The sequence below is a fragment of the Aegilops tauschii genome, chromosome 3 (assembly GCF_002575655.3).
Source record: "Aegilops tauschii subsp. strangulata cultivar AL8/78 chromosome 3, Aet v6.0, whole genome shotgun sequence".
In the NCBI taxonomy this organism is placed as follows: Eukaryota; Viridiplantae; Streptophyta; class Magnoliopsida; order Poales; family Poaceae; genus Aegilops; species Aegilops tauschii.
In genome coordinates, this window is record NC_053037.3 from 396326030 (window position 1) to 396337680 (window position 11651).

General features: G+C 42.9%; 1 protein-coding gene across 1 annotated transcript; it reads left to right on the plus strand.

Annotated features, from left to right (window-relative positions):
- Positions 1-2945: 2945 nt before the first annotated feature.
- LOC109778675 (uncharacterized) lies at positions 2946-11035 on the plus strand. Its single transcript, XM_020337233.3, has 14 exons — positions 2946-3398; positions 4429-4489; positions 5957-6015; positions 6114-6394; positions 7208-7271; positions 7736-7830; positions 7929-7958; positions 8033-8128; positions 8726-8813; positions 9497-9591; positions 9881-10003; positions 10173-10284; positions 10459-10566; positions 10647-11035. The coding sequence occupies exons 1-14, from the start codon at positions 3084-3086 to the stop codon at positions 10821-10823; spliced, it is 1704 nt and encodes a 567-aa protein (XP_020192822.1). The 5' UTR covers positions 2946-3083; the 3' UTR covers positions 10824-11035.
- The last annotated feature ends 616 nt before the right edge of the window (positions 11036-11651 follow it).

Here is an 11651-nt window from a genome sequence, read left to right on the forward strand (position 1 = left end):
ATCTCCGAAGGTGTTTGTTGGGTTGGCATAGATTGAGATTAGGATTTGTCACTCCCAGTATCGGAGAGGTATCTCCGGGTCCTCTCGGTAATACACATCATAAGAAGCCTTACAAGCAAAGTGACTAATGAGTTAGTTACAGGATGATGTATTACGAAACAAGTAAAGAGACTTGTCGGTAACGAGATTGAACTAGGTATGAAGAGACCGACGATCGAATCTCGGGCAAGTAACATACCCATAGACAAAGGGAATAACGTATGTTGTCATAACAGTTCGACCGATAAAGATCTTCGTAGAATATGTAGGAGCCAATATGAGCATCCAGGTTCCGCTATTGGTTATTGACCGGAGAGGTGTCTCGGTCATGTCTACATAGTTCTCGAACCCGTAGGGTCCGCACACTTAACGTTCGATGACGCTTTAGTATTATATGAGTTGTGTGATTTGGTGACCGGATGTTGTTCGGAGTCCCGGATGAGATCACGGACATGACGAGGAGTCTCGAAATGGTTGAGAGTAAAGATTGATATATAGGACGATGGTATTCGGACACCGGAAGTGTTCCGGAGGGTACTGGGTACATATCGGGTCACCGGAAGGGGTTCCGGGCACCCCCGGCAAAAGATATGGGCCTTATGGGACAAGAGGGGAAAGACAGGAGCCACCAGGGGCTGCTGCACCCCCCATATAGGCCACACCAGAGGAAAAGGAAAGAGGGGAAGGGAAAAGGAAAGGGGGGATTCGCCCCCCCTTCCTTCCCTCCTCCCTCTTCTTTCCTTCCCCCTTCCGATAAATAAGGAAGGGGGGGCGCCGGCCATAGGAAGGCCCCAAGTAGGATTCGGCCTACTTGGGCGCCCCTTGGCTGCCCCCCTCTCCCCCCACCTATATATATGTGGGGGGACGCCTCTAGCACACCTCAGCCTATTGCATAGCCGTGTGCGGCGTCCTCCTCCGCCGTTTACTCCCACGATCATATCTTCGTAGTGCTTAGGCGAAGCCCTGCGCGGATCACTTCACCATCACCGTCACCACGCCTTTGTGTTGACGAAACTCATCTACTACCTCGATATCTTGCTGGATTAAGATGATGAGGGACGTCATCGAGCTGAACGTGTGCAGAACTCGGAGGAGTCGTATGTTCGGTACTTGATCGGTCGGAGCTAGAAGAAGTTCGACTACATCAACCGCGTTGTCAAACGCTTCCGCTTACGGTCTACGAGGGTACATAGACACACTCTCCCCTCTCGTTGCTATGCATCTCCTAGATAGATCTTGCGTGAGCGTAGATTTTTTTTAAAATTGCATGCTACATTTCCCAACACATGATGGGGCTATAAATCCTACTGGAGGGCATCCATAGCTCCTTCGATAAGGATCTCGCTAGATTTTTCTGGCAGGCCGCGAACGGCAGCCTGAAGTATCATATGGTCAAATGGGCGGACATATGTTTGCCCAAGGATCGGGGGGACTAGATATTATGGCCTCCAGACGCATGAACGTCCCCATCATGCTGCAATGGGTGTGACGGATCTTGCGAGGCGAGGGCGGCTTGTGGCTGCAACTGCTTCATGCAAAAAACCTAAGGGGTGAGCCTCTCCTAGCTTGCTCTCGCTCGGGGGGTTCCCAGTCTTGGAGATTCATCCAACGGATCAAGGAGGATTTCGTCTAGGGGTCTCCTTCACTAGAGGAAATGGGGAAGGAACCCAATTCTGGCTGGATCCTTGGGTGCGCGGCGAGCCATTTTGGGTGAGCTTCCTTGGTCTCTTCGCTATCTGCGTGGACCCGATGCTCCTGGTCTCCGCGGCATCTCATGATTGGTAGTGGAACATCCCGTTCTGTTGCACATTTGGGCAGGTGGAAACTAAGGGATGGGCTAGATTGCAGGTTGTCCTCCCGCCGATGTTGCTGGATTATCCAGACACTGTTTCATGGAGCCTCACTCCTTCGGGTGAGTTCTCGGTGAGCTCGGCTTACCAGGCACTATGCCGGTCGCCCATCATCCCCTGGCTTTCCCCTATGTGGAAGGCACCACTGCCCTTGAAGATTAAGTTTTTTGTGTGGCGACTACTACGAGACTGCATTCCCTCGGGGACTGAGGTGCTTAAGTGGCATGGCCCGGGTGATGGCTTGTGCCCCCTCTGTGCAGTCCCGAAACGGGGACTCACATCCTATTCTCATGCACGGCAGCATGGGTTCTCTGGACTTTTGTCCGCGAGGCTCTGGGGCCCCACTGGGAGGCCCTGGACTTTGCGGAGTTCCTTCAGGACAGAGCTACATAGCCCGAGCGGCGTCGCCGCTTATTCTGGCTAATCTTTGCAGGGATGTCCTGGACGTCGTGGACGACACGTAATAAAATGGTGATTGAGCGGGTCTTTCTGCGGCAGGCCTCTGACTCCTTGAAATTCCTTGCTTTTTTTGCAGCACTGGCAGCCAATCTCTAGACATCGTCTCGGGCTCATGCTGGATACGCTTCTGACTACCGCGTGTCGCCTATCCTCTTCGTAGGGCCCCTGTAGGGCGCCACTCGATGTTTTTTTCTTCTTATTTCTCTTTTGCTTTTTTGGGCGTGATTATGTTGTTTGCCCGGTCGTATTTGCTATGACGTTTCGATGTTGGTTGTATGGATGGTTGATTTATTTATAAAGCGGGGTGAAAACCTATTTTGAGAGAGAGGGATACTCAGTCGTTTACTCTAAATTCTGGGGATCAACTAGAAATGCCCTAAGGGATTTTTTTTTTCTGTATATGAATCCTACCCTATAAAATTTCTTCAAATCAAATCAAACCAAATCAAAGGAGGCCACGTTGAGTGGACAGAGGCAAGAAGGTGCGCATAAATTGGACAGGCGCCACGCCAGGCAGGGGGACGCATTACTGCGTTTTTGAGGGGGCGATTGAAGCGGCAGCATATCAGTCGGAGGTTATTTCTCGGGATTTCTCCGACTTTTCGAAAAATCTCGTTTTCCCCTTCGTCTCCTCCTTTCCTGCACCCGCCGCACCGCACTCTCCCCTCGTATGGAATAAAACCCTCCTCCGCCCGTTTTCCACCGCCCGCCCGCCGCCGCCCGGCGGCACCAACCATGCCGAACGGCCCGATAATCATCGACCGGGCCCAAATGCCCCTCGACTCGCCGCCGGCGGAGGTCGAGATCATCGCCTCCTCCTCTCCGCGTGTGACGCCGCAGCCCCCTGCGGCGAGCGATGGCGCTTCCGACGGTGGTGAGGGGGATCCGGATGAGTTCAAGAGATTCACTGATGAAAAACTGGAGGAAAGGATCAAGCACTGGAGCGGTAACCCGACCCTATCCGTACCTGACGGCGGCGAGAAGATGCGTAAGTTCCTCTGCAGGATGAAGAAAGAGCTTGATCGCCGCCGCGCTGCCGGGCCGAGGAAGGTGAGTATAATGTGGGCTCTGCATAATCGTTTCACGGGGATTTTCTCCAAACCGCGTGCTTTTGCCCCAATCTGAATTCGTGTATGTGAGGATTATCGATGGTTGTGTTGCAAAGGTGAAATCGCGGGTGACCAAAGGGGGTGTGTTATCAGCTGATCTGCGTTTCTACCTCTTCGTGACAGGAAGTTTGTTTTGTTTCAGTAATTAAATTCTAAATGCTGGCTAGTAGTTTAGCCTTGGGTGATGTCCAATTTATAATGTTAGGTAGCGATTCAGGTGCCTATTGTCAGTCAAGTAATTTCTTGTCAGAGATAGCTATGTATTCAGTGTGATGAGTGATATTAGGATTGATAATTTCATAGAAGTCGTCAAATTTGGGTTTGTAGTTTACTACTTGATGCCCCACTTTCAATAGCCTCATTCTCTTGATTAACTGCAGATTTGTGCTCTTCCCTTTTGTATTCAGTTAAGGAAAGTATATGTTTTCTTGTTTGTGAAAGTGGGATGCTGGAAGTTCTAACCCATGGTTGCAGACTTGTGCAATTAAGTTGGCACATAAGCAGCTTCTGCCAAACATTGTTTTTGATGGAAAGAAAAATGAGACCATAGGGGGAAGGACCCCTCGGCCTTTGATTATAGAAGCAAGAATATTGGTTGAAATATTAGCTCCCTGCGCGGGATCGAACCCGGCTGGCTTGGAATGCTTGACAGTGCCCCTACCACTGAGCTAGTGCTCAGTTCACTGTGCCAAACGTCTTCTGTTCCACGATGTATCATTTTTATCTTGAATGTGTTCGAAACATCACTTCTTTGGTGTTATGGGCATGTGAATGAGATATTGTGTCTTCACAATCAGGGCAACTAACAAGGAATTTAATAATATTTCTGAACAATTTACTTTTGCTATGTTCTATGGTGGTATTATTGGGCCGTCCTAATATATTCCTATTTGTGAGCATACTTTTATTGAATGATTTGTCAGCATATTTCATCCATGCCCTTACTTTGTGGTTTTCATTAATTATTGTAGGTTGACACGGGTCGGAGACAGTCAGCGCAGACACCCAGTGGGGATGATCCCTACACCTTCAGTAAGCTTTATTATTTCTGTTTAGTTGTTTATGCAATGCACGTCGGTAGAATATCAGGGAAAAAAGTTGAGTGTACGCCTAGGCGCGCTTAAGCTCTGAGTGGAGGCCTACCGCTTCGCTTTTGGGGTAAGCGCTGAAAAAAGCGCTCGGACGCCTAGGGTTAGATGAAGGAGAACCGAGTGAGACAAACAGAGGAGAGCAAGGCGACATTGCGCCGCCAGATCTGGGGCTTTCTTCCCCGACCTCACCACCCATCTTCCCCAACCTAGTGCCGCTGGACCTTGAGCTCCCCTTCCCCGACCTCGCCACCAGTCCTTCCCCCTCTCCCCCGATCACGGACTCCTCCTCGTCTAGGCTGGAGCCTGGTGGCTTCTCTTCCCCAACCTCGAGTTACTCCTCGTCTCTTCTTTCCCAACATAATTGCTATTTTACATTTATACTCCCTCCGTTCCCAAATATAAGTCTTTCTAGAGATTTCAACAGGTGACTACATACGGAGCAAAATGAGTGAATCTACACACTAAAATATGTCTACATGCATCCGTATATTATATTCCATTTGAAATGTCTACAAAGACTTATATTTAGGAACGGAGGGAGTACATGCCTTGCATGCTTTGAAAAATGATTTTTTTGTGTGCCCTTGTTCCTGTCCATATGACATCCATACAGAACGGTTAAGCACGCCTAGGCGCTGCTTAAGCTGTTATTGCACTATAAGCGGAGGCAAAACGCTCTCTCAGCGCCTAGCGCTTAAAAAACCCTCAAGTAATATCAGATACATATGCTGTTTTGTTTTCTTGTACCCATCTGATGGCCACCTGAAACCCATAGGGATAACTGCCATGTAGAAGAAGGCCAGATGGCATGGTTTGAAGGTGATTTGGGCATTGGAGGGGGGTGTTAAACTATTGGCTAATTCAATATTCTTGTTTTAATGAACACATGCTATCCCAATCTCTCAAACAGAATACATAAACAGTACCGAGACTTGGTTATCGTTCATGGTTTCTGATGCTAGACGTTGTTAAGACTTAAGAGGAAGTAGCTACTAGCTAGCATATAGCTGAATTTAGATTTGGACTTTCTAGGAAGTTCTTATAATGGATAGTGGTGGTCAACTGATTTCATTATGTTGTATACTGCTCGACAAGATATGGATGTTTCCTTACATGGGAGGGAGCATAGATGCTTCAGGCTCTAGACAGTCTGTTTACAAGGTCAACAAACACCTATGGTACCATGTTTCCAGCATAATCATATTTTGTTGATATAAAAAATGCACGTCCCTTTTGGATATTTCAATGGCATAATGCACCTGATCAGTAAGCATTAGGATTCATTTATTAGGTCTTCCTTTTGGTGGTTGGTCGATCTAAGACCTTCCTTTTTCCTGCCTTCAACTGTCTGATGGGTGCCACTTATGTTTTATCAGTCATCAATGTACCTTTGCCATTTCTTTTGCAGAGGAAAGTGACCATATCAACTGCAGCAGGTTTTCTGATAAATGGCATTGCCATGGCAAGGTATGCATTTTAGTGTCCTCACTCCTAGTTTTGTATGTCACGATACTATTGTGGTTAGTATTTACAAACGTTTTGACAGCTTTCCTGGTTATATGTAGGGCGAAGCAGCATTCGCTGATGAGCTAGGCCATTTTAACACAAGCAAACGTGCTTCCCAAGTGAAAGATCGGAAAAGAGCAACGAACACAGTGAATCATCAACCAAAAAGGCGTAGAGTTTCTCAAAATATTGCTGACAAGAAACATTTAGATACAAATGGTAGGAAGTTAGGTATGAAGATCTGTACAGAAGATCAACAGAAAAATAACTCTGTTGAGCCAAAGGGCATGTCCACTAAACTACGCACAGAAGATCGCACTTCTGGGAGTTCGACCAAGAGGTATTCACTCCTGTTTGCTGATCCAATTCATCTGTTCTTTTACCTTTATTAGTTGTATGAGCTATATTATCTCTTCTTTAGTTGTCGTCTATTTTGCTTATGCGTCTGAGACTTTTCACTTTGTTCTTGTTGTACAACATTTATGACTTGTCATTTTGCTTGTGCGTGTCTTCATTTGTTGATTTATTTCTCTTTCTATTGCCACTCTGTCAGCTACACTATCTTGTGTTCCATTTATAAATAAACTTCAATATAAATAATCCTGGTGTCTTTCTGATTTCATAGACACTGGTATCTTTGTTTTGTTTGTGTCTCCGGAGGGCTGTTATCATTATTAGAGACTTTAAAGATTATGTCCTGTCATTGCAGCAATTGGCATGCTAAGCACATCTATCTTCAATGCTATATCTTCTTTGTGTAGTCCATAACGTCACCATTAGCTGTTGGTGGAAGGTAGTGAAATAATGAAACAGTGGTCTTATAACATGCATATACGACTCTGGAGCCCTCATAGCCAGCTATTTGGATTAACCTGATGGAGTCGCCATGTGGGAATAAGTTTGCCTTATCTTTTCTAATTTATAAGAGGAACATAGTTGCATCTGAATAATTCTTATAAGTAACATCCGTCTTTAAAACCACTATATGTGGTATAAACCCCGGATCGTGACTGTAGATTGTAGTTGTGCTGGATGGGAGGCCAGGGTTTGTAGCCATGGTGTACCACAGCTCTTGGGTGAGGGCTTGGGCTCCTGTTGGTATGTGGTACCCCACATAACATTTTGTTTCTCTGATAAATTATTCTGAGTGCAGGTGGGACCATTCCAAGAATCATACCTACCAATACCGGAGGTTAAATAGAAGAAACGAAAAGAAGGTGAGTATGCTGCCAGCTGTTTCACCTTTTTCTTTGACTGTTCTGTGGTATTGTTTTTTCCATTCCCTCCTTATGAAAATGAAATTCATTATCAGAACTAAAATTGCTATCCGCATCTAGCGTTATAGTACTTATCATGGTGTAACATTATGAGTACAAATGCAAAGGTTGTTCCTGTTATTTCATCCAACATGTTTTCTGAATAATAAATCTTTTTTAGCATAAACAGTAGAGAAGGCCACCACTATAAATAATAAATCTATCGAGTTAAAACCTAGATCTGCCAAATACAAATACTGGTCATCAAATCATTTACAGTGTTTGGATTTGATTCACTGAGAAGATCGTCATTGATGCTTGAATACTTCATCATTATCATTAATTTCATTAATCTTAGCTGCAAATGTTTGACATGAATTAAGACTTCTACATATGTATTCCAATCATGCTCTTATCTTTGTCAGGAAGTAGTTCTCTTGGATGACGAGGATACAGAACTCTTGGATGACGAGGATACAGAACCTTCTAAATCAGTTGATGTCGAGATTGTTAATATATGGTAAATTGGTAACACAATAAGTGATAATGTTTCTGCCTGTTAACATTTCATCACTATGACCATTTATATGCTTAATTAATCAAATTGGATTTCTGTAGGGACAAATCACAGATCTACTATCCGTCGAGGTAAGAATCATGTATTGTTAGAGGTATTGACAGAGGGATTCTCCGCCCATACTAATGTCTACTACTGTCTACAGGACTGATCCGGAAACTGTCGAGCTGACATATTCTGACATAAAATGTCTTGACCCCGAAGTTTTTTTAAAATCACCTGTCATAAACTTTTACATCCAGTAAGTAATATATTCATTCTCTTTTCTGCTTGTGACATTATCTTCCTCTTTCTTCTGTTAGTAAGTTCAACGTCCAAGTGCTCACATGCAGCTGTTGGAAAGTTTGCATGGGTATGACTGAACTGCATTTATTTATAGATGTCTTTTTTCTTTTCTTATTATATGCAGTTCTTACCTTAGATGCCACTTAAGGACTATCAAATGTTATGTAGAATTAGAAAAGTACGTTATGTGATGTACTCACTCTATCACTGAGCTACTACAGGGAATTATCAGTACCAACAGACTAGTTAATGAATGCGTGGTTGAAAGACATATTTGATGTGTATAAAGGACTAAAAGTGCAAAAGTGTATCCGGTCAAATGATTCATGACGTGTCAACATCTCACATTTACTGTGATGTGTTCCCTTCAAGATCGAATGTCGGCGTTGTATTTGTTTTTCTAGTTTGGATGGTTTAGCTGAATAAGCATAAAAAATTCGATCATATGCTTTCTAGTCCCTCCGTCCCATAATATAAGAGCGTTTTTGACACTACACGGAGGGAGTAATTTTTAATACATGTTTTCTGTCCATACCGACTATGGCAATGTCAGGTACCTAAGAAAATCCAGGCCTTGTGACGACTTGTACATCTTCAATACATATTTCTATAGCAAACTTGAAGAAGCGTTATCCAGGACGGTATGCTCTTTGATCTTATTGTGTTGTATTTAGTTATTTATGATGTTCAACACTACATGTCCTTGCAAATCGATGGGTTAAAGTTACGTTCTAGGTGGTGCATGAGCTGGCCTGAAGTGGAAGCTTCATTGTTCCCATACAGCGATGCACACATAAACATGACTTTCTGCTGTAGTGCACTGCATTCTCTCATTGCAAAGTTAACACCCTGGTGTCATTCAATTCACATTATTTTTTCATATACTAATTTGTCCATGTTCTATTGATTTTCCAAAGCTTATTTTAAATTATATCACCTTACTGATAAGGTTAGTAAAATATGGGGCTGACATGTGCATATGTAAATATAACAATCATATTACTTTGTACTTTTTCTTGAGACAGTTTTTCGAATTGCGAAGTTTTATTCCCAGTTTACGTTCCAAGAAATTGTATAAAACCATGGCAGTCATTTGAATATTTAATGTGTAAATTGCAATATGCATGGGTTTTTTTGTTTTCAACATGATATGTTCCAGAAAGCCGGTTCATATATGTTTTTCTCTGGAAAATATCGTACTTCCCATTACTTCATTTTGTAAATCTCTGTTTATTTATTTCCTTTTGCATGTTGGGATCACCTCTTCTTCACCCCCTCGAAGCTAGCGTTTTAAAATGCTGACTGACTTGTGCATTTGTTCTAGGGTGAGTGTGGCTCGCAGTTTAGCAAGTTAAGGCGATGGTGGAGAAGTGTAGATATTTTTAAGACACCATACCTCCTTTTGCCAATTCATGGACAGTAAGTTTCTTATTCTCAGGATAATACTGCAAGATGAAACCAGATGTGCTTATCTGCTACTCCCAAGCACATATTATTTGTTTGGTTGATATTTGACATGAGGGTGTGTTTGTTGGTCAATGGATAACATTCTAGTGTATCTAGTTATCATATACTACCTCCATTCCAAAATATAAGACATTTTGGTACCTACCAAAACGTCTTATATTTGTACCTACCAAAACGTCTTATATTTTGGAATGGAGGTAGTACTTATAAGATGGCGATTATCTTATGTTCTGTAAATTAGGGTGCATTGGAGCTTGGTCATTATCTTCATGCCCGCAAAAGAGATAAAATCTGGGCCAAGGGTGTTTCACTTGGACTCTCTAGGACTACATTCCAGTGACAAGGTTTTTGGCGTGATTGAGAGGTATGTTTCATGATACTATGTGAGAAAATGGTCTTGATCCCAACCATTTACTATTCAGGACTGGAGGGTGCTGTAGTGCTGTGTACCCTCCCTATAGGGGAACCTGCCATTCTAAAGATTCCTAATTTTAATGTCTTGTCCATGCTTTTGAAATTGTATGTTTTCACAGCTATCTCATAGAAGAATGGCGCCATCTACAGAAGGATTCTTCTTATGATATTCCTTTTTCAGACACAATATGGAGACATCTTTCAAGAAATATACATAAGGAAAAAATCGAGGTAAGAACCATAGTGTTTTTAATGATGTTCTCAAGGAGCTGATTACTTGAGAATGTGAACTTATGATCGTCGTGAATTGAGTTACAATGAACTTGCTGGCTTTACAGTACCTATTCCTTCACTGTGCTTTTTTGTGCCAGTTTTCTAAAGCTGCCTTTCATTTCCACTTGCAAGGTGCCCCAGCAGCAAAATGACTTTGATTGCGGTGTCTTTATGCTTTACTACATCGATAAGTTTATTCAAGAGGCACCAGATGATTTGACAGGAGTGCGGCCTTGCAAGGTGTAAATTAAACTGCTTCATTATTTGTATTCAGTATAAATATCAGGAGTCCTGACTTTTGTGCTCTTGCTGGTTTTTAGTTTGGACGCAAGTGGTTCAGCCCTGTAGAAGCTTCGGGGCTGCGGAAGCGAATACGAGTTCTGCTGATCGATATATTTCAGAACGCTCCACCTAGTGATAGAAATTTAGTGTCACATGCCGATGATGACTCGGAAGATGAAGAAGATAAGGGCAAGGACACAATCGTGATCGTGTGAATGCAACGACGAATGAATGAAGTCAAGCAATGCAAAGATCATGGTGCAGTTTTGCATGAGAACACCGTCTGGCTGCATATTGGCTGTAGGTGCGATGATACAGCCAAGGTCACAATAGTCGTGACATTTCATATGTGGACCAGTGTATATGTTGTTTTGCGGACAAAGTTCCAAAGATATAACAATACAGCAAAGCAGACACACATATATCATATGCTGCTTCCATTACTAAATACTCCCTTGTCCGAAAATACTTGTCAAAGAAATGGATGTATCTAGACATAATTTAGTTCTAGATACATCCATTTTTATTCATTTCTATGACGAGTATTTCCGGACGGAAGGAGTACAAGTCTTTGTAGAGATTCCACTATGAACCACATACGGATGTATATAGATGCATTTTAGAGTGTAGATTCACTCATTTTGCTCTCTGTGTGTAGTCCATAGTGAAATCTCTACAAAGATTTATATTTAGGAATGAAGGGAGTATTTGGGTATGCACCAAATGTTGCTTTGACCTGCCCATGGAAATTACTCTCTTCATTCTAAAATACTCCCAAGTTGAGTCACTTATTTTGGGACGGAGGAGTAATTGATAACTTTTTCTTAAGTCAACTCAAGTTTGACCAAGTCTCTAGAAAAAACATATCAATATACCAAATATGTTTCAGTGGATTCTTTATAAAACGTATTTCCATACCATATATATTTGATAGTGTAGATCTTGGTACATTTTTCTGTAGACTTGGCAAACTTAAAAAGGTTTGCTTCCGTGGGGAAATATTAATTTGGAACTTGAATTTGTATTTGAGTTATGATGAGTGA

Bases quoted from the DNA above. Each gene is read 5' to 3' on its own strand.
- LOC109778675 (XM_020337233.3), top strand. From the start codon at position 3,084: ATGCCGAACGGCCCGATAATCATCGACCGGGCCCAAATGCCCCTCGAC. The intron at 6,395-7,207 runs GTATTCACTCCT...TTCTGAGTGCAG, and splicing joins TCTGGGAGTTCGACCAAGAG to GTGGGACCATTCCAAGAATC. The intron at 8,814-9,496 runs GTATGCTCTTTG...CATTTGTTCTAG, and splicing joins AAGAAGCGTTATCCAGGACG to GGTGAGTGTGGCTCGCAGTT.